The sequence below is a fragment of the Xiphophorus hellerii genome, chromosome 3 (genome assembly GCF_003331165.1).
Source record: "Xiphophorus hellerii strain 12219 chromosome 3, Xiphophorus_hellerii-4.1, whole genome shotgun sequence".
Lineage (NCBI taxonomy): Eukaryota > Metazoa > Chordata > Actinopteri > Cyprinodontiformes > Poeciliidae > Xiphophorus > Xiphophorus hellerii.
The window spans coordinates 15,237,518-15,257,536 of NC_045674.1; the positions used below are offsets into that span (position 1 = coordinate 15,237,518).

At 37.7% G+C, this 20,019-nt stretch overlaps 1 protein-coding gene across 3 annotated transcripts in view; it reads right to left on the minus strand.

The window, feature by feature from the left end:
• Positions 1-15,712: 15,712 nt before the first annotated feature.
• kcnn3 (potassium intermediate/small conductance calcium-activated channel, subfamily N, member 3) overlaps positions 15,713-20,019 on the minus strand; it is a 92,612-nt gene continuing 88,305 nt past the window's right edge. For 2 of the 3 annotated variants that reach the window (XM_032558696.1, XM_032558697.1), the window contains exon 10: positions 18,598-19,026. In XM_032558696.1, coding sequence (XP_032414587.1) covers positions 18,598-19,026 — 429 coding nt within the window. Of the gene's footprint in view, positions 19,027-20,019 lie in introns of all 3 variants that reach the window. The other variant, XM_032558698.1, reaches the window with a different exon arrangement.

Sequence of the window (20,019 nt, forward strand, 5' to 3'; positions counted from 1 at the left end):
TGACATTTCAAGCATGTCTTTCTCTGGATTTTAACTTGTGTAAAAGCCAAACTTTAGGTCTTTATAACAGTAGAAAATTGTATAAGATCAAAAATAAGGATTTATAAACAGATTTTACCTTCACAATCACTGAAAAACTGATGCTGCTATGGAAAGCTGGAAAAGCAATAGTATAAAAGGAAATGAGAATAAGAGTTTGGACATTATGATGTATTTACTGTTTTTTGTGACATTTCAATCATCCTTTTAGGTAGATAATGGCTGTAGTGACCACAGTAGTTTTTAGTTCACATCATATTAAATTTAATATAAAAACAATATTGATGTCAATGTATATGTTTCTTCATTTGTTCAGTTGCTTTATGTCTTTTTCTGTCAGGGATGTTGAGGTAGAGTTATGTGAATATTTAACATATAACCTCAGTTTATTTCAGGTCATAAATAACATTTCTTGCATTTTGATGACAGTGAAATGTTCTCTTGCTTCTCAAACAAAAGCATAAATAAATTCCTTGATGTTTGCAGTTCAGAGTGCTTAAGTGTTAACACAAATATAAGAACATATTAAAGATTTAAAATATTCCAGCTGAGACTGTTAAGTATTGTATTGATTTTGGACTATTTGAAGTTAGTTTATTTTCCAGCTAACGTGTTTGAGTTATTGTTGAGGAACTTGATGAAATTGATTAATTTGATGAAACTGCCCATAGAGATGGTTTTGCTCCCGTTTCTCTCCTATAATAGAGATCCTCAAGTTCCTGACATGATTTGGCTGCAAAAACATGTCCAGGAAACTCATCCCAGAGGATGAATGAGCAGATTCAGTTCTCCAAACATCAGATTTTATTAGAAGGAAATAAACCTTCTAGTCTCCATGATTACTATAAAGAGTTTGAGAATCGTTTTCCTGCTCCCTTCTCTGTGGACGCCTGTGAGACGCTGTGAGGTCTGAGCACATCGTCATCACATTACAGGAGGCCTGATCTGGTCCTCGCTGACACCAGGCGGCCTGCAGGCATGGCAGGGTCTCCTGGACATCAGAGAGCAGCTGTGAAAGGAGATGAAGCTGACCCCAGACAGAGTCTCAGATGGAGAGTGCAGCTGAAGCAGCTGGCTCAACCTTTCCTGAGAAAAGACTCAACATCTGTACCCAGCTGCCGGCAGTGGAAGGCAGAGGGGACAGAATAATGAGATCTTCTCAAAGCACAGATTAAAGATGGTGATGCTGCTAAGTATATAAATTTGTCACCAGAGGGCGCTAAACTGTAAAGATTGCATCTCAATTTCTTATGAAGCCCATAGAAGACAAATAAGCCAAATAAACATGGAATCGCTTTGTTTTTGTTCTCATTAAGTTTGAAATGCACGTGCTTTTTTATTATTGAATAAAATATTTATTGATATTATAATTTACCCCTGAATGTAATTTGTGTTGGTTACATTGATCTATGTTGTATTCTGTTTTCTGGTAGTTCAGCAGAGCAAGCTGGTGGTGATAATCTGAGGTCATGTGTGCCAGGCTCTGTGTGTGTTGGAAGCCGAACCCTAAAATGGGATGAAAGGATCAATAAAGAAGGGCAGAGAAATCTGAAAAAGCGAGGATTGAGTTGTTTTTTTTTCCAGTGCTGCATGCATTCTTCTCCCTGAATCAAATCTAGCAAAATGGAAAAGGTAAAAATCTAAATTTGTTATGAAAGAGAGCTATTGAGAGAGAAAAATCAAGAAGCAGAAATGACAAGGCCGTACAAAATGATGTGGAACATAGGTTCTTTGAGTGCAGCAAGAATTGATCAAGGTTAGAGCCAAATAGCTCCCCTCCAACTGAGTCCAACTGGGCAAACTCCCACGCTGAGTGGGGGGTAAACCCTGTATAGAACCACAGTGAACAGTGATTTCATCTGAGCGCACAGTTTGAGCTTCCTCTCACCAAGGACAGAGTCATTATACATTATAAATAACTGTGGTAAATGCTGGTGGGTCTGCCTGACCCCCCGACAGGTCTCCATTATATCACAGAAGAGACACCTGTCAGCTTTGTCCAGAGGAGGAAGACGTCTCCTGTCACAAGTTATTTATTTGTTGAATTTATTTATTGCAATATTAGAACAAATTTCTTTTTCGAAATTTGAGACTGCCACTGCCAATAATAATGATAATAAATAGTATTACAACTACTTGAGCTTCTGTACTTCAATAAAAGTTATTAATGAAATCTAATTGTTGTTTTAAAAGTAGCAAATTGTATATTATAAAAATAAGCATTAACATTATTTTACTTTGAGTAGTTCTCTAGAGGAAGAATGGGCACTCACAGGGCATCATTTGTGCAAGAATTGACACTGGTCATATTTTTTGATCAAAATGTTTAGGGAATAATAATTGTGGTAGTGCGGATTTACAAAAATATTAATAATTAATTTAATATAGAGTGAAAACACTTTAATTTACCCACTTGATCTTTTTTGTTTTGTTTAAGAAAAGATGGATAACCAATTTGACTGTCTATCAAATATATTCTTAATTTATTCTAATTCTTTGCTTACATTTTTTAAAAAACAGCATGAGACTTACAAAATGTATTTTCTTCGATTATTATTAGCATCTACAGGGTGAAAAGATCCTTTTAACTGTAACTATAACAAAGCAAAACACTGTCACACAGTCTTCAACATGGAGATTGAAGACATCTAGACAGAAAATAGATGGACAAGTACAAGTAGAAAAAGAGAAGACAAGTATGATGAAACATATGTGTAAGAATAAGACTATGGAAGGTGAAACTAGTCACAGAGCCCTGGGAGGAGTATGTTCTGCTGAATATAATCTCAGAAAGTAGCTGTCCCTTTTGCACTAACATCACACAGTTGATAAATTAATAAACATAAGCTTAACAAGACACACACACACACACACGCCCACACACCCTTTTGCTGGACTGAGGGTCACTGTGATGGATGCTTCCCATGAACGGCAGTGAACATTAAAAGTCAGGTGACCCGGTGAACACAATCAGTCATGTCAGTTTGCCAGAGCCTGAAATTAATCATTCCTGTCTGTGGTCATTTCCTGCATGAATTATTCTGACTATGTGGCTTAAATAGCCTGGATGCTGTGAATGTCTCTGGGCATGTGGGGACATTTATGAGCAGATGTTTGAAGAGTCAAAAAGATCTGAAGTGGTCAAACTTTTACACCCCTGGTCACAGAGTAGCAGATATAGCGCTTCACACCATGTGAACCTTTTCTAATTTTTAGGCAAAACTTCAGTTCTTCTCAAAATAAGCTTGCAATGATCAACATAAAGGAATGACTGATAGTACGTTTTGAGGAAGATGATACATGGTGAGGCTGCATGCAAGCAAGGCATAGTCAATGGATATATGGATGACAATAAATGGTTTCCAAAACTACATTTTTTATGTGCTAAGACTTTCGTTTTGACAGATTTAGGGCATTACTTTACTAATTTAAACTGTTTCATTGTAGCTCAGACAGCATGTCAGTCATTGTCCTGCTGGAAGCTGGACCTCCACCCCAGCTTCAAATGTTTTGCAACCCTTATTAGATTTTCTTTCAACATTACCCAGAGTTTAACTCCATCCAACATTCTATCAACTATCACCAGCATCCCTATTAGTGCTGAGGAAAAGCATCTCAACAGCATGATGCAGCCATCACAGTACTTCAAAATAGGGATGGCGTGTTCTAGGTACTGTTTATATACATCAAATACGTTATGTTCTGTAACACATTTTTTACATCTATGTCTAAAAGCTAGAATTTGGTCTGACCTGGTCAGAGAACCCTCTTCCATAAGTGTGCTGTGTCCCTACAGGACTAGTGAAGAACAACAAAAGGGACTTCTTCTGTTTCTTTCAGTTGATTTCTTCTTGTATTTACATCTACATTTGTGGAATACATGGCAATTAGTACTACCAATAAGTTCTTCCACCTGAGATATGGATCTCCCTAACTCCCTCAGAGTTACCACTGGCCTCTTGGTTGCTGCCTCTTCTAAATACTGTCCTTGCTCAGTGGGTTCTGGTAGATGACCATGTCTTGATAGTTTTGCATCTGTGCCTTACTCATGAAATGTTCAAAGCTTTAGATATTATTTCTGACCCTGCTGTAAATACTCTACAACTTTCTTCCTGACCTGTCTGTTATGAGGCTGTTTGTCCAATAATGTTCTGTAATAAATCTCTGAGGCTTAGGGTAAGGGCAAGGGTAACCCTAACCCTAACCTAATCCCTGATCGTTATGTACCAGGGATTCTGTGGAGCCCAACACAGATGTTCTTGCCATTTGTCTATTGTTAAGGAAATGGGGTTGTTCTTTAATGCTAAAGAGGGCAGATAAGTTCTAGGTTGGGGAAGTTACACTTAGATAGTATCCTGGACCAAGAACCTCCTGCTGTTATGTGACACTGCAGAGGTCTGGAGAGCAGCTTGACCAGTCTCAAGATAAGAGGAGGAGCACATTATAAAATTTTCCATTACACAGAAAAAACATTCCTGTAATAAAAAGCAGTATGAATACCTATGCAATAGGAGAATGAGTATAAAAAGGAGTGAAAAAGGAGTATGAATACCTGTGCAAAGCATTGTGGCAAACCAAATGAGAAGGAGAAAGCTGATCAGACTGACTTGAATAAAAACAATCTGTTCCTTCTACTGACTCAGCGTGTTTGAGCATCTTGTTTGCTTTATTAATTGCAGGCGAGCTTGTCCTGGTGATTTGGTTCTGGCAAAGAGCAACTTCTGAGATAAAAAAGAAATTGCCATATTTATCAGAAGTGTATGAAAATAGCTGTTTTGGACAGGAAGATAGTCATAAAAATATATAATCATCTTTATAAGAAGGTCACAGTGTTTCTCGGTTAACCAAGAGGACAGACATGACTTAATGATCGATCAGATCCAGACAGTTGAAATAGTGAGAGGTCAGGACAACCTCAGCCAAAACTGCATTACAGAATGTGGAGAAGAGATTGGGTGCTGCCATCCAGGACAAGTTTCCACCTGTTTTCACACTAAAAAAATAAATAAATCTGAAACCTGTTTCTTCGGTTGTGAATCAGATTTTGCAATCTGTATAAATGCAGAAATAATGACAACAAACACCCTGTTCATTGCAGCAGGCTTTATTGCACTGACACAAACTGTTTCCTCCATCTCCTCATTTGTTTTCTAATTCACTAAAGCATCACCCACTCTCTTGCTCCAATAAAATCCCATATTAGGTCAGGCAGGTCTGGGCTCTTCCCCTGAAGGCATACAGGTGGAAGGCAGGGGACACACACACGAAAAAATACACAACAGCAGGCAATTTACAGTCTCTGGTGCATCTGACCTACATTTCAGTGGAGAGCGCGGCAGCACCACAGGAGAAGCAACTCATTATGCATGTGAACACCACAAAAACACCTTATCAGCCCAGCAGTGTTGGTAACTGTCATATCCTTAAACGAGAGACGCTGCTTAACAAATAAAAGAAGCTTTTTAATCAAAAGAAGATGCTCTAAATGCAAGCGTATGTTTTCTCGTCTTGGAAATAGAACAATGGGGGTTTGCAAGGTAATTAAAACCAGTGAGATGTTTACTATGCTTGTTTTTGCCGAATTCAACTGTCACTACGATGATATGCTAATTAGAAATAAATGTGTTAGGATGTAACTCAGCATCCTTTTTCAGTCAGCGTCCAAATCCCTTCGTAAGGAAGGTAAAAGGAGAAGAAAAACGGGCAGAGGGAGGAGAAGATGGAAGAGAAGAGTTCAAGTGAATACAAAATCGTAATTTAATCCTATTTGTGTGTGCGGGGGTGGGCGTGTGTGTGGTTGCCTGGTTGTGCATTCACCTGAGCATCTATGAATGGGTGCAAGAGCATGATAAGCAGAGGGAGTTATAGCTCTGGAACCAGTTAGATATGACGAAAAAAAGAGCAGAGGAGAAAAAAATACTTGGACCTACAGGTGTGGACAGGAGTTTGCATCAGAGTAGGAAGGAATAAGAAGTAAGCAAGGGAATAGTCTGCTGGACAGGCAGGGAGTTAACATGAAGTTAAACCTTTCTCTTCAACTGGCCAGAATATTTTACTACAACAGACCTAAACCTACTGCCTGCAGTGAACTTAAAGTGGCTACAGGTGCATCTCAATAAATTATAGTATTATCAACTAGTTACTTAAAATCAAGCTTTCATTTGCAATGGTATGCTTATATAATATTTACATTTAATAGATAGATCTATTAGAAACTTACTACACATTGAATGGCTGTTCCAAATGTTTAATTCTATTATTCCAATGAATCTGGCTTGCACAGCTAATAAAAAAAAACAACTACATTTATTTATCCTGAAAATAAGTAAATAACTTAGCATCTGTTAAAAAAGACTATGGACTTGGCAGTTCCCTACTCAACATGCTCCTGTGCCACAAGATTTATTCAAGATTTATTGAGAGAGATTTATAAAGCACAGATTGTGTCTGGATTCAGTGCACATCACAGATTTATTCAGGACATGAATGACAACCTTGCTAAGAGGGTATAATAATGTCAAAACAAGTGAGACAAAATTAAAAGCAACCGAACTAAAATCATCCAAACTAAAAAGCAACACCAGGACCGTGCAAAGCTGTGCAGGACAGATGCTTGAGTAAAAATTGACAGAAGATTGTAAAATCACAAAAAGGGAAATTTCATGTGAGGTATTTAATAACCACACATTGACCAGCAACATCTCCTGACTTAAACCCCATAGATAATTTATAAACTACTGTATACAGTATTGAGGTCATACAAAGCACAGCACATTCCGGTATTGAAAATCTTCATGTAATTTATGTAATACATTTTCTGAGAACCTTGACATTTTTTTCTTAGCTTTAAACCATGAGCAGGTAGGTTATTGTGTGTAACAAATGATTATAAAATATGAGCTTCCCTTTGTGAGCAATTAACCTTTCAATGATATTCAAATCTTTTAAGATGCACCTGTGCAATGCTTGAAAATCAAATTTAAAAATATCATTAATAACAGATGGAAATCACTTCTGCGACATGGTTAAGCCACTCTATGTATGTTGGCTGACTGGTTGATCTGTTTGTCTTGTTGTTAAAGATCTGCTATAAAAAAAATCAGGAAGAAGGAAGTCTTTAGAGGAAAAGATAAAAATGTAAGAAAGTGGGGATACCAAAAGGAAGAGGAAAATAAACTTAATGCACAAATGAAACTATGTCCTGATTTCAAGCTTGATATCCAGAGGAGTTCCTGGTAGCCCATTTATGTCATTTATGTCAGTGGAAGTCTCGTCAGGGGAGGAGGAGAACCTCGGGTCCCCAGAGGTATCATTAAGAATCTCGTCTCTCCCTTTATCTTGATTCAAGCTAAAAGAATGAAAAATAGGTTAATGTACAACCTCTACTTTTTCTAACGTAGCCCGTAGGGAGTGTGGGTGGTCTCTGTTGCTATGGAGACAATTATGTATGGTTTGCTTCAAGGTGACCATGGTGAGGGTGCTTTTTACAGTAAAATGCAGTCCCAAACATGTAATTATTACATTTAAGATGGAGACTGATTGCATTCAGTTTAATGTAGAAGTTGTTAAATAGTGTTTTAACAGTGCTGTGTCTATAAATTTATTATTTGCTCTAATTTTTATTAAATGCCCCACAAGACATTAATTGATGTTCAATATCTCTTTATTCTGTCTGAATGTTGTCAAGCCTTCTGTTGCATTCTTGTTAAAACTAAAGAGACTTTCATGGAGTTCTGCAGGGTTGCATGCTTGGACCAATACTTTTTACATAATTTATCCTTATTTTGAGTAATAATATTAGCCACGGCAACTGTCATGGATTCCTTGACTTAATAAAGTTTTAACAAACATCTATTTAATAATCACTAATAATTGGAACCTGGAAGGAATGAATCCAGTTAATGATGAGATTAAAAATGAATGCATGTTTTAGATTAAAAGTAGTGTTAAAATACTCTTTGTATTGACAAACACTTCATAGTGAACAATCACTGTGTAAGTGTGAGTAAACGTGTGTGTAAGTAATTTAAAATGTGAGAAAAGAACATTTATTTATGCCAAAATATAAGACCACCACTTAAACAGTGGTTAGACCTGAAACCTCACAGAGCTGACTGTACCTTAAACTGAAACTTTGACTAGACTTTTAAAAGCCTGAAAGCAGATCTGTTTCAAACTGCAAATGCATATTCACCTACGTCCCTATTACATAAAATACTAATACAGTCAGATTACTAATGGATCCAGCGTGGGAAATGTTAATTAAAAAAAGGTTCAAAGTGTTTTGCCACAACCATCTTTTGTTTTTTTTATGGCTCATCCATTTGAGTGTTAAGTGCGGACGTTCAGTGGGAACATTTATCAAAGTGTGAAGCAGTGACTTGTTTTATGTTGTAAAGCTCTTTAAGATCTTACGAATGTTCGACATTAAAGTGGTGAGGTTAGGAAAAGTCCTGAAGGGGTTGAAGTGTTGAGAGGACTGCAGCTGAGGCATTAAAACAATTACAGTCCTAATGATGTAATTATTGACAGGCTTGTTGAAGGCAGAAGACGGTTTTTGGAGGGCAATGAACTTCTATACCTTTCTAATAATGTCATTGGGGGGTGATAGGTCGTTAGATGTATCAGCTATATCATTTATATAGTAGTGTGCAGGAATATCCATACAACCTTTTTAATTTTTTTGCACTATTACTGCAAATTTCTGTGTATTTTATTTAGAATTTAATGTGACAAAGTAAAATAGTAGGACCTAGTTCTGAGGTGTGAGGAAAATAAGACAATTTTTAACAAGTAAAGAAAAAGTGAGGCATGAATTTGTCTTTAGTTCTTTCTTCACTGTTCTTTCAACTACAATCCTTTTGAGGTGCGTCTCTGTCTGCTTTTACATAGATACAAAATTTATTGCCTGCTTTCAATGCAAAAACGATCTTTAAGATTGGAAAATGAGCATCAATGAGCAGCAGTATTCAAGTCTTTCCTCATCTTCCCAATTCGATTTACATCTGGTTTTTGACCGGGCCATCCAACTACATGAATATGTTTCAATCTAAATACCATTGTAACTGTGGCTGTTTATAAAGAGTTGTTGTTCTTCTGAAAGGTGCAACCTTTGACATGTTTTCTTTCAGGATTCCAGGTATTTGGTTCCTTCTGTTTTCCCATTGACATTGACCAGTTTCCCTGCTTCAGCATTCCTATCGCATAATGCTGCCACCACCATGTGATACATGATGTGTTCAATGTAATGAGCAGAACTACCTGCTTGGTTTACAACTTTGCTTTAAATGTCTGCACATCTTTATGTGTTCTTTGGTCTTCATTAGACTTTCACAGAACAGCTGGATTTATGCAGAGAACAAACTACAGGCAAGTAATACTTTAATACTCTATATGGGAGTATTAAAAAGGGACCTAAATATGTACATATAACACTTTACAGATTTTCCATAAAAATGAAAAAAGCTTTTTTTCCTAAATCGTTTACTTCATTTGGGCATATATACATTTGTGAGAGAAGTCCTTCAATCTGCAAGATAATGTGTGTGTTGTGGTGCTTTAAGGGTTGATTGAATGTCAGCCTTGTGAATTGCAGCTTCTTTCCTTACTTTTACGGTATTCTCCTTTCATCATCGCCACACCAACCTCACAGTTCAGCTCACAACAAAGACTCCACACTTCTAGCTTTTATCATAGACACATCTGTACCTACAGACTGTAAACGGGAGAATGTGGTCTCTGTGAGTTCAGCATAATCACAGATTGTCCAGGCCTTAATGAGGGAGGATATGATTGGGGCTGTGCTGTCAAACTGCTCAGATGTACAGTAACAGCGTGTGGATCAGCTCGGTGCTGTGAACTCCAAAACAGGGGCTGCAAGCGTGATCCGGTCTCCCGCTGACAGAATCTGGTGACATTTGGGCTGATTGTTAAAGTGATGACATTACATCTGACAGCTAAACCACATGATCACAGGCCAGCACAGGCAACTGATAATGGCAGCCTACCTTAAGCACCAGCAGGTTGGGCTTCCTCTCCACTTGCATGTCATGCACCCCCCCCCCCCCCCCCCCCCCCCCCCCACACACACACACACAGATGCATAAAAACCCATTAGTCATCCTCGCCCATAAAGGAGGCAAGTTGGTGTTAGGTCTCTGCTTTTAGTTCTAATGAGACAGGTGGTCTCCTCTGACCAGACAGAAGAACAGTGGGACACCGACAGTTCAGGAGGATCAGTGAGGCTCGAAGAAAAAAGGCCTGCAAATAAATCTCACCACTGAGTGCAGATGACTTATGTACTTTTCATAATAGTTCACAGCATTTTTAAGTTCTCCTTCCTAAGTCTATTCTATGCTCATCAGCTTTATGAGCTATTACCTGATCAGTCTTCTGTCTGAAGGCCATGTGAGATTTTAACTATTTTCAGTGGGGAGGAAAAATGGGGTTTCAAAATGTGTTAAAGAAATGTGTTTTTTCGATTATTATATTGTACTTAGAAGGTAATTTCTAAATATTTAAGTTGTTAAAACTGATATTAAGGTATCATTTGAACTCCCCACCACATTAAGATGGTGATTCTTACAATTAACCAAACCCATGGTCACAAAATTCAGGTGCCTAATGATGAACTTTCTTGAGTATTTTAGAATTTTATTTTTACACTTACTCATTAAAAGGAGTTTATTTCTGTTTGAAACATATTAGCTTCAGCTCTACACACAAAACAACCTTTCTAAATTGTAATTGTTGGAAAACTACCATAGAGGATCAGTGTTGGAATTTTATCTTTCTGGAAGCTTTGCTCTGTGTAGTTTTCCCACACGGTCAAGCAATGCTGTGAATTCAGCCATGTTGTCAACTCTGGCTGACTTGACAAGTGTTTATTTTACACTTCACCTCCAGTATTACCACCCGTTCTTGATGGCCATTAAGTTGACAGCTGAACTCTGTAAAATTTCACAAACAGTTTGACACCAAGAAAAGAGAAAAAGTCTCATTGTCTTACCAGAAATAAGAGGAAAGGATTCAGAATCAGTAGAAATAGTAAGTATTTCTATCAACTACTTACTAGAAGTAAGTAAGTCGATGGTATGCAATATAAGATATACTGTATTTGTGTGTTTTTTCTTTGAAAAAAAATAAGTTTGACTCAGGGATGAGATTAATCAGAAGCGATGTTTGGTGTTGGTAAACTAAGCCAGCCAAACCAAATGCAAAAGGCTCTTTATGAAGTACCTGCATTCAAATATTTATTCAAAGATCTTACTTTATTTGTCTATTTACTTTTTTGGAAAAGTATCCTAAGAAGAAGATAAAGATATTGAAAAAATCACATATCTTTCTTTTGAAAGCTCCTGGAATGGGAGTCAGCCACATCCTGTCTAGACATTGTAATCACTGTACCAACATTATCTTTGTCAGCCACAATGTCTGATGTTCATGTTCAGTGATTTGAGATGTTTTTAAATGGATTGTGCTTTTATCCAAAGTGCTCCACACACTGACAGCACATTTGTAGCAATAAGCCACTCGAGATCCATTGTCTTACTCAGCGTGTTGATTGAAGAGCAAACTTTGTTATTAGTGTCCAACCTGCTGAGCCGCAGCAGCCAAGAACGCAAAGGTTAAACAAGCACTTCATGCAGGAAATTGATCAGAGCCATTATTGCTTCTTTCCTGTATTACTAAAGTTGAAAATGTGTGCTTTTTTAACACTGTTAATATGTTTTTCGGTGTCACTTTCTTGGGCATTTCTTGCTCTTGCTTTCAGTATTTTTTGTGTGTGATGACATTTTTTTCCAGACATATTCTTATCTTTCTGGCTGGAATATGAGCAAAAACATCTCACAGTTTCCATTACATCTATAACCGATACTCCCCTTGGCATAGTAATCTGCAGAGAGTAAACGTGTTTACTGAAAAATGGAGAGAGGTCGACAGACCTCCACTACGGACATTACCTTGGCCCCAAAATTATAGGACTCAATCATAAAAATTCACAAAGACCAATAGAAGATGATGAAAACCCCCTGCAGATAGGAGGGCCTGCCAGCAAACAGCACAGATGACAAACACATCACATCAGGGAAGATACGTTGGATTGGCCCTCAGCAGAACAACGCCTCAGGCATTTTGGCTTTCACAGCTTGGTCCTTCTGTTTTATCTCTGGGCAAAACACCCAACAGGCCAGGTTTATATGAAGCGGCATTTATGAAAAAGTAATCGGTTTCATCTGTCGAGGAGATATAGGCCCCTCGCGGCAAACTGAGCTTATTTCATATTATACGATATCAGGTTGATGTGTGATCACCGATTAAGCAAGTAGTCATAACTAGGATAATATTAGTGCTAACAATCACAAAACATACAGCCAATCCTCCAAACTGAGTTTTATTGAAAAGGTGGATTTGCCTCCGTCTGTAAACAAAGCGAGGTTTAAAAATGAGAGGTAAAAAGACGCCTACTTAACGATGTTTAACGATGCCTGGCTGTGGTTGGAAGGTGGTTCGGATTGATCAGAGGGGCCCACCAAGCCTGAATGTTAACACTTGTTCCAGCAAAATTTGGATGGGATGGATTGGCTGGAAATGTTCCATTTTCTGTGTTTCATGGGCAAAATAAAGATCAGATTTCAACATATACAGAATGGAGGAGAAAATGTTCCCTCTTTAAAAACTTGATTGTTTATTGTTTAAAAATATTTTTTATATACTTACAATTTAAAAAATCTGTAGTTTGTCCAATATTTGGGTATTATTTAGCCATATGTCTAAAATTGGTCTTATAGAAAATGTATTATTTGAGATTTGTTGTACTGAAGTAAATTATGATGGAAAATACAAAGATCTTTAAATTGTGCATCTTTATTCAAGTGTTTTGGAGTGCAATCGTGAGTACGCACACCACACTGGATCAAAATAAATGTACACACTGATTGTAGTAGAATACAAATTTCTCAACTGTCCTAGAAGTGTTTTCAGAAATAAATCACTTAGACCACTCTTCCAGTATCCATCTTTGTAATGCTTATAGATTTTAAGTTTTGCTGACAAGCATTTCCCTTCCTTTACGTACAGTAGATGCCCTAATACACAACCTCTGTAGATGCTGAACAAGCTTTGCACTGACGGCATCACGACTCCACAGCACAAGTCTCAGGACAAAAAACTCTTCCTGAAGTCTTCTGAAATTGAACATTTCATCTTGACGTTTCTGGTGATCTGGTGTTTGGTTTTTGATGAAAAACTCCTTTCTTGGCAGAAATATTGAACATGTGAGTACATTTTGATGCAGACTCTTTGGATTGCACACTGCTAATTTACAGCTAATTCACATTTTCTGTACTGGAAAAGTGCAAAGCCGTCCTACAGCAGAACGCAGTGAGCCACCTGGACTGCAATTCATTTTTGACAGTTATGCTGAATTTGTTTGGAGCTACAGTCGTGGTTGCTGTCAACGCAAGCACAACATGCTACGCTTCCTCCTACCTAAGCTGTGTTGTTGTTTTGCCCAGAAAATATTTGGTTGGTTATTTGATTTGATTTCTTCACCAACACATTCATACTGCATCATGTTATTTCATGTTTGCCATTGTTGCAGTAATAGAGGATGTAGCTCTCAACAAGGTTAGCTTCATCTTCATCATAAAACTTTTTTAGCAGATGTACCAGTAATAGAAAAATAAAAGCTTACAAATGGTAATTTAAATACAATAGGGAATTATTTTAAGAAGCAAGTGTTATAAAATGTATTGTTTTATGTTAAGTTTTACATGAATTACTGTTGAATAATTTTTACAAAATTGATTAATCTTATATTGTTGACAGACAAAACTAAACCTATAAATGCCTTAACATCACAAAACACACCTAATTATACTCAGAAAAGCCAACTCTTCTGATCTGATGGAACTAGTATTTCCATAATGTACTAATGAATGTGGAGGACGATAGGCACCAGAGATCACCTCATTAATACTCTACAATGCCTGCAGCAAAACATGGTAATGACTGGCTCGTTGTGAGCGTACGGTTTCTTTCTGAGACATAAGCTGAAATAAAGGAAGATGGCTGTAAAAACACACAGAGTAGACCAGAATGAAAGTCCTTTGCAGGCAGGTGAAGGTTTGCATTTTCACAACAAAACATACAGGCATAGTTGTAAAATTACACACACGCCATGCAGACACCCACACACATGCACACACAAAAATAAATGGGAAGAACTGTGATGCAGTCTAAGTATGGCATCTCTGGGTTCTTGTAAAGAGCTCCTCACCTTTCCTGGCTCACACTATGACTATTTTAGCCAAATTTAGCAGGAAATAATCCAAATAAAGTCAATAAATGTACAATTCTCTTTCCAAAAACTGTTCCAAGTTTGTCATTGAGGAGAAAAAAAGAAAACGATAATTTATTTAAGAGAATATGATATATAATACATCAGTGTATTACAAACCTGGTGGGCCACCAGGCTTTACATGTGCCTTCACCTGGCTTAGCATTGATTATTTATTTAATTGTTTTTAAATGTTTGAATTTTTTAAGACTTTATAATTGGTGTTCAGATATTAATCTTCCAGTCTTCCAATAACACATAATTATCAAGTGATATTTTCAAATCTTCTGTCAACTTTAAACATTTTTTAACTAAAGCACATGGCGGGTCGCTGAATGAATGACTGCCGAGCGTCCCAACCACCAGGCTTAGCAAGTTTTCTGGGGGAAACCTTGCAGGCCATTGTGATGGCCACCCCTAAACACTGACTTTGTTGTCCTTAAGATACTGTAGCTAATTTGGTGGCATGATAAAGGTCATTGTAGACTTGGAAGACTTGTTTTCCAAATGTCTTGGTTAATGCCTTTCCTCAGGTTGACATCCAGTTTGTGAATTGCACCAGTCCATCCAGCAGAAAAATACCTTAACAGCATCACACTAACACCCACATACTTCACAGCTGAGATGGTGTTCTCAGGCTTTCCCCATTTTAATCAAATATAACAATAGTCATTACGGCCAAGTCAGTGTCAGATCAAAGGAAAGGTCTCCAAAAACGTAAGCCTTTGTCCCTCAGTGCATTTGCAAATGATTATCTGAGGGTTTTTTCTCCTTTTTTGGGGGGTAATTTCTTCTTCATCTCTTTCTTTCAACTCATTTCATTGTGGGTAATAACACTCTCTTATCAGCTTCAACCAACAACTTCAGAAGGTACTTTGCTTTTACTCTGGAAGTCCGTAAGGACATTTAACATCAAAACATGTTCATTTCAGGATCACAGAAGATGTGATCTTCTTCCTGAATAATATAATGGCTGGATGTCCCATGCTGTTTATACCTGAAGATAATTGTTTAAGCAGATTATATTAATTAAAAAAGGTTGTCTTTATGTGAAATGTATGAAATTATGTCGATGCAGGTGTACTTGTGAAGCATGTGATGAACAGAAACCAAACTTTTCAATGTTTTTTTTTTTTACATCACGCTACAGTGTATGCTGCTAACCGTCCAGATTCATGCTTAGTACTGTAGCCTTCAACGCCATGTCTCTTTGCATATCAAAAAATAAATTAATTAAAAGTATGGAATAATAAAAATAAGACACCTCTCAAAAATAGATAAGTGCTATACATGACATACCACAATAAAAAAAAACAACCATGAGAGCTGTAATGTTATAGATATATACTTTATTAATTCTCTCTGATAAAATAAAATTACAAAATAATTTCAACCTCAAACGGCACTTTCCTTGTTCATAATTATTTAATGTATTAATGGTACATTTATTATAATTGTCATGACGAATGAGAAGAATACTATGGTTTTATAATGTAAGATATCAGCTGTAACTGTATTTAATCATAATGGTAGAAAAGACTAAGCAATAGAAAGCTAGAATTCGTTAAGAGCATACTGTACAATATTCCAAGCGCATGTAATTCAGTATTCCGGCCACAGCATGTCACCATAAGATAGTTTTCAGTGTTATCTCCAAAAGCAAAGGTAGGCTTGTCTCTTCTTCCCATCTTACCAGCATAATTCCTCTCTCGGATATAAATTTCACTAACAGATGTTCCTTCATGGCCATTGATCCTTTGTAAGGTTTATTTGTGATCCCTTATGTTCATCCACCGTCCTCCTCCCTCAAGAGCAGTCCACTTCAACAAGTCCATTCCCATTTTTTTTCACAGTTTTTCCCTCAGAAATAGTGTCAGGATTTCTGCCTGTTCCTGCTATCTTTTGTCCCAAGTGACAGCAGCTTTCCCTGCCTCTTTGAAGTCCATTTAAGAGAGAGCACTTTGGTTGTTAAGGTGTGTGTATGTGTGAACATTTATATATAGATATACTGTATATAGATATCTATATAGATATATGCTTGTGCGTGTGTGCGTGTGTGTGTTTGAGTGGCAGTTTAAATGACAAAGCAAGCGAACAAAGATGTATTTCTGAGTGTTTTGTCTTTTAACAGAATACATTCATAATAACAGTGAGCTGTTTTGGTACCGGAAAAAAGAATGGACAATCATGGACAGAGCCATGCACGAAAATTACTATAAAGATGCAAACTTAGAATTATATAGATAAATCAGTTTTTCATTGGTACAAGTGAGTACAATTATCAATGTAAAGGCAACATTTAGATAACTCTAGGTATGTTTTTCTGGATGATAAAAATAAAGAAAATAAACAGAATGCACACCACTGTCTCATTTGGTTGGGAAAATAAAATAATAATTCCTGGTGGTGTAAGAACTGCAGGCTAAATTATTAAAACGAGATCTGGCACCAATATTCAGTTAAATAAGCAAATAAATAAACTTAAAATAACTGGTTTAAATTCTGATTTGATAAAGATTTGGTTCCTTCTTCCAACAATCAGAAAAATTAATGCACTTGTTAAAACTCATTATTAATCTTCTCTTTTCTGTGGCTTGTCTACAAAAGACAATCGTGTATCGTGTTACAAATGTTCACTCAGTCACTATCTTGTGTTCACTATGGAGAGGACAAAGCGACGGACTGTGAGGAAAATTTTGACAATTGCTTTCAGTTTCTTGTCACGTGAACATGAAACATGGGTATGAAATGTGCTGGTACATGGCACCATTTGTACCCATAAAGTACAAAACAACCAAAACCAGTTATGAAATGGCAGATGGGGCAAAAATGATCAGCACTCAATTTTTAGTCTTCTGGTTAACGTTTTGGAAACTCTGAGTAGAAACTGTCTTTGGCAAACTGTGAATAACAAAGTGGTTCATAGAAATTAATGGGGCTTAAGCTGACAACAGAGGAACCTTTACCAACAGAGCAGGCTGATTGAGGGGAAAAATGTCAATATTGTGTTAGAAAAACCTTTGAAACACCACAGCACCATGGCAGACTTTATATATAGTGCACCACATAGCAAATGAGTGAACAGTCTCATTTTAGGAAAGCAAGCCTACAATTACTCCTAAACGTTAAGTGTCTCGCTCACCATGCACTCCGGTGAATGCGGAGATAAAGCCCTGTTGTAGTTATTTGATCTCATTTTACCATCTGCCACTGACTCAAGCGTCGCAAATAGACTCCATGATGACTAACGTCTCTATCCGTTTATTTCAGCCTCGCCTGTAAATTCGTGCGGCTCAGAGACCGGTTACAATTCTCCCAGCCAAGCAGTTAAAAGTCACAACTATGTATGTAGTAAGTCTAACCTGCTGCGCACTCTCATACACACAGAAGATGAATCGGTTTTGATTAACATTTTTCTCTCTTTTGCTGTGTCTACATTGCTTGGCAGTGATCTATGGAGATAAACAGTGCATTGAGTGCTTGGCAGTATAGGCTTTAGTATTATCATGGGCTAGTAGTGCATTATGAGACATTGTGTAAATCTGTCTGTGCTGTGTTACCTTGTATCGTGTGCATGTGTGCGGTGCATTCTGCTAGTTTTTTTTTTTAATATTATGGTCGTATTGATAGAACCTTCTGTTAAAGGGATGCTTGTTAACACATGATAAGCGTTCAGATAGAAAATACATCATAAAGATAAAAAGTCATGGTCATTATTCCTGATGAAGGGAGTGAGAAATTCGGAGAAGAGAAATAAAAAAGGCAGAGAAGGAGATAGAGAGAATAAAAGGCCCTTTGCCGTAATTGGAGTGGATTCCATTTAGAAGTTCATATAATTATTCTTGGTTATTTCTTCCCTTCTGCCCTTCCCCTTCTCCCCCACATCCTCATTCTCTTTACCTCCATTTCTCACCCTCCTGACATCCTCCCTCCCCCTCACACCTTTAAGAGTCTCCATTTTTCTTTTCCTTCCATCGTCAAGAAAAGTCCTGAACACGTCTCATTTCTCAAACTGGCCCTCCATCTTAGTCCCATTACTGTTCCTCTTCATCCTGTTATCTTGGAGCAAAAATATTCAGAGGATCTCCAAAAATGTATCTCCTCTGCCTTCATTTTTCTCCTTTAGTCTGATGTGAGAGGTCTATCAGAGCCTCCCCGTCTTTCCTTCTCTGTGTTTTGCGTCCACATTTGTCCCCATCTGCTCCTTAGAGCGGTATTCAGCAGCTTGAGCTGCAAGTATTGGGATTGGGACTAGCCTCCAGGCTCCCCTCTGGGCTCACAGGTGGGGGCGACAGTGGGGTCTCCAAGGATAAACTGGAAATCTGTGCTAAGGTTGATGGAGGAGCTGCAACCTGAACTGGGGAGGCAGGAACCGGTGCGGTGGTTAGTGAGGCAGTTGGAGACAGGGGGACCACAGCACCGCCACTTCCTGTTCCTCCCACTCTGCCGTCCCGTGCGTCCCTCTCGCGGAGCAGGTGAACCAGGGCGGCGTGCTGGGCGCTGAGGGTTGCAGAGAGGTGTGCAGGCAGGGCGTTGAAGCCCGCTGTGAGCTGCTCCACCCGCTGCTCCAGGGACAGCATCTGTCGCTCCAAGTCCTCGCTGCGGTCGTTGAGCTCTGACATGAGCTCATACATGACACTCTGCATCTGTAGGAGGAGAGGTGAAGAAGTATTTTTCTTTGAGCTTCTCTGAACAGGTTTTGAATTTACTGTGGGGTTTACCAGTAAATTCAAAGTGGAAAGATCCTTGAATTAATCATCTATAACTGGATTGTTACTAGGAATTAAAGACTTTTAAAATTATTAATAGGCATGTTTCACACACTGATCAAGGTTCACAAGCAGTGGCTTGTCAGCCAATTTCCAATTTCCAGTCCCAGCCAAATTCATTCCAGAAATAAATAATCAAATCAATATGATATGACCCAATCATACATACAGATTCAAAAATTAATTACATATATTCCAATTTGATCCTATGATGCTCTGCAGAAGGTTTACGAAGTCTTAAGATTTTGCAGCAATCTCTTGTCGTGAGCAAACCTGTCCCAACAGTGGTCAAATGTAACCAAAAAGGAATGCTGAAGAATTAATATAAAGAAATAGACTCAAAAGTCCAGATAAAAATGGAGCTATTAGAGTACAGCTAAAATAATAAAATATTATACTAAAGAATACGTTTTCTCCAAATTTCTCAAATAATCCAGCCTATCTCAAAATGTCAAAGTAGAATGACAGAACTAATTTAGATCTGTGTATGAAAAGCAATATGATTCGCATGACGATTTAACAATTGCCAAGTATTTTTTCTGATGTGACCCTTTATCAGTCCATTTAGGTCTCATTCTCCACATGCTTCTTACAAACTGATGCAATACACCTTGTCATTTAACAAAGTAATCCTAATTTAATACTCAGACGGCCCATTCCGGCTCTTCTACGTAGACAAAATGTTGGTACAAAGATGTTTGTCGCTCTCACATTGGATTTTCTCCCTGTACTGGTGTCTTCATTTCAGAAAAAAGATCTGAACACTTTCTCTTCACTTCTGTTAAGCAGTGGGGATGATTAGGAAAATGCAAAAGAAAATGAACCCAAGAGGGAGTAGAAGACGGAATGATGAAGAGGCTGGGTGTTATA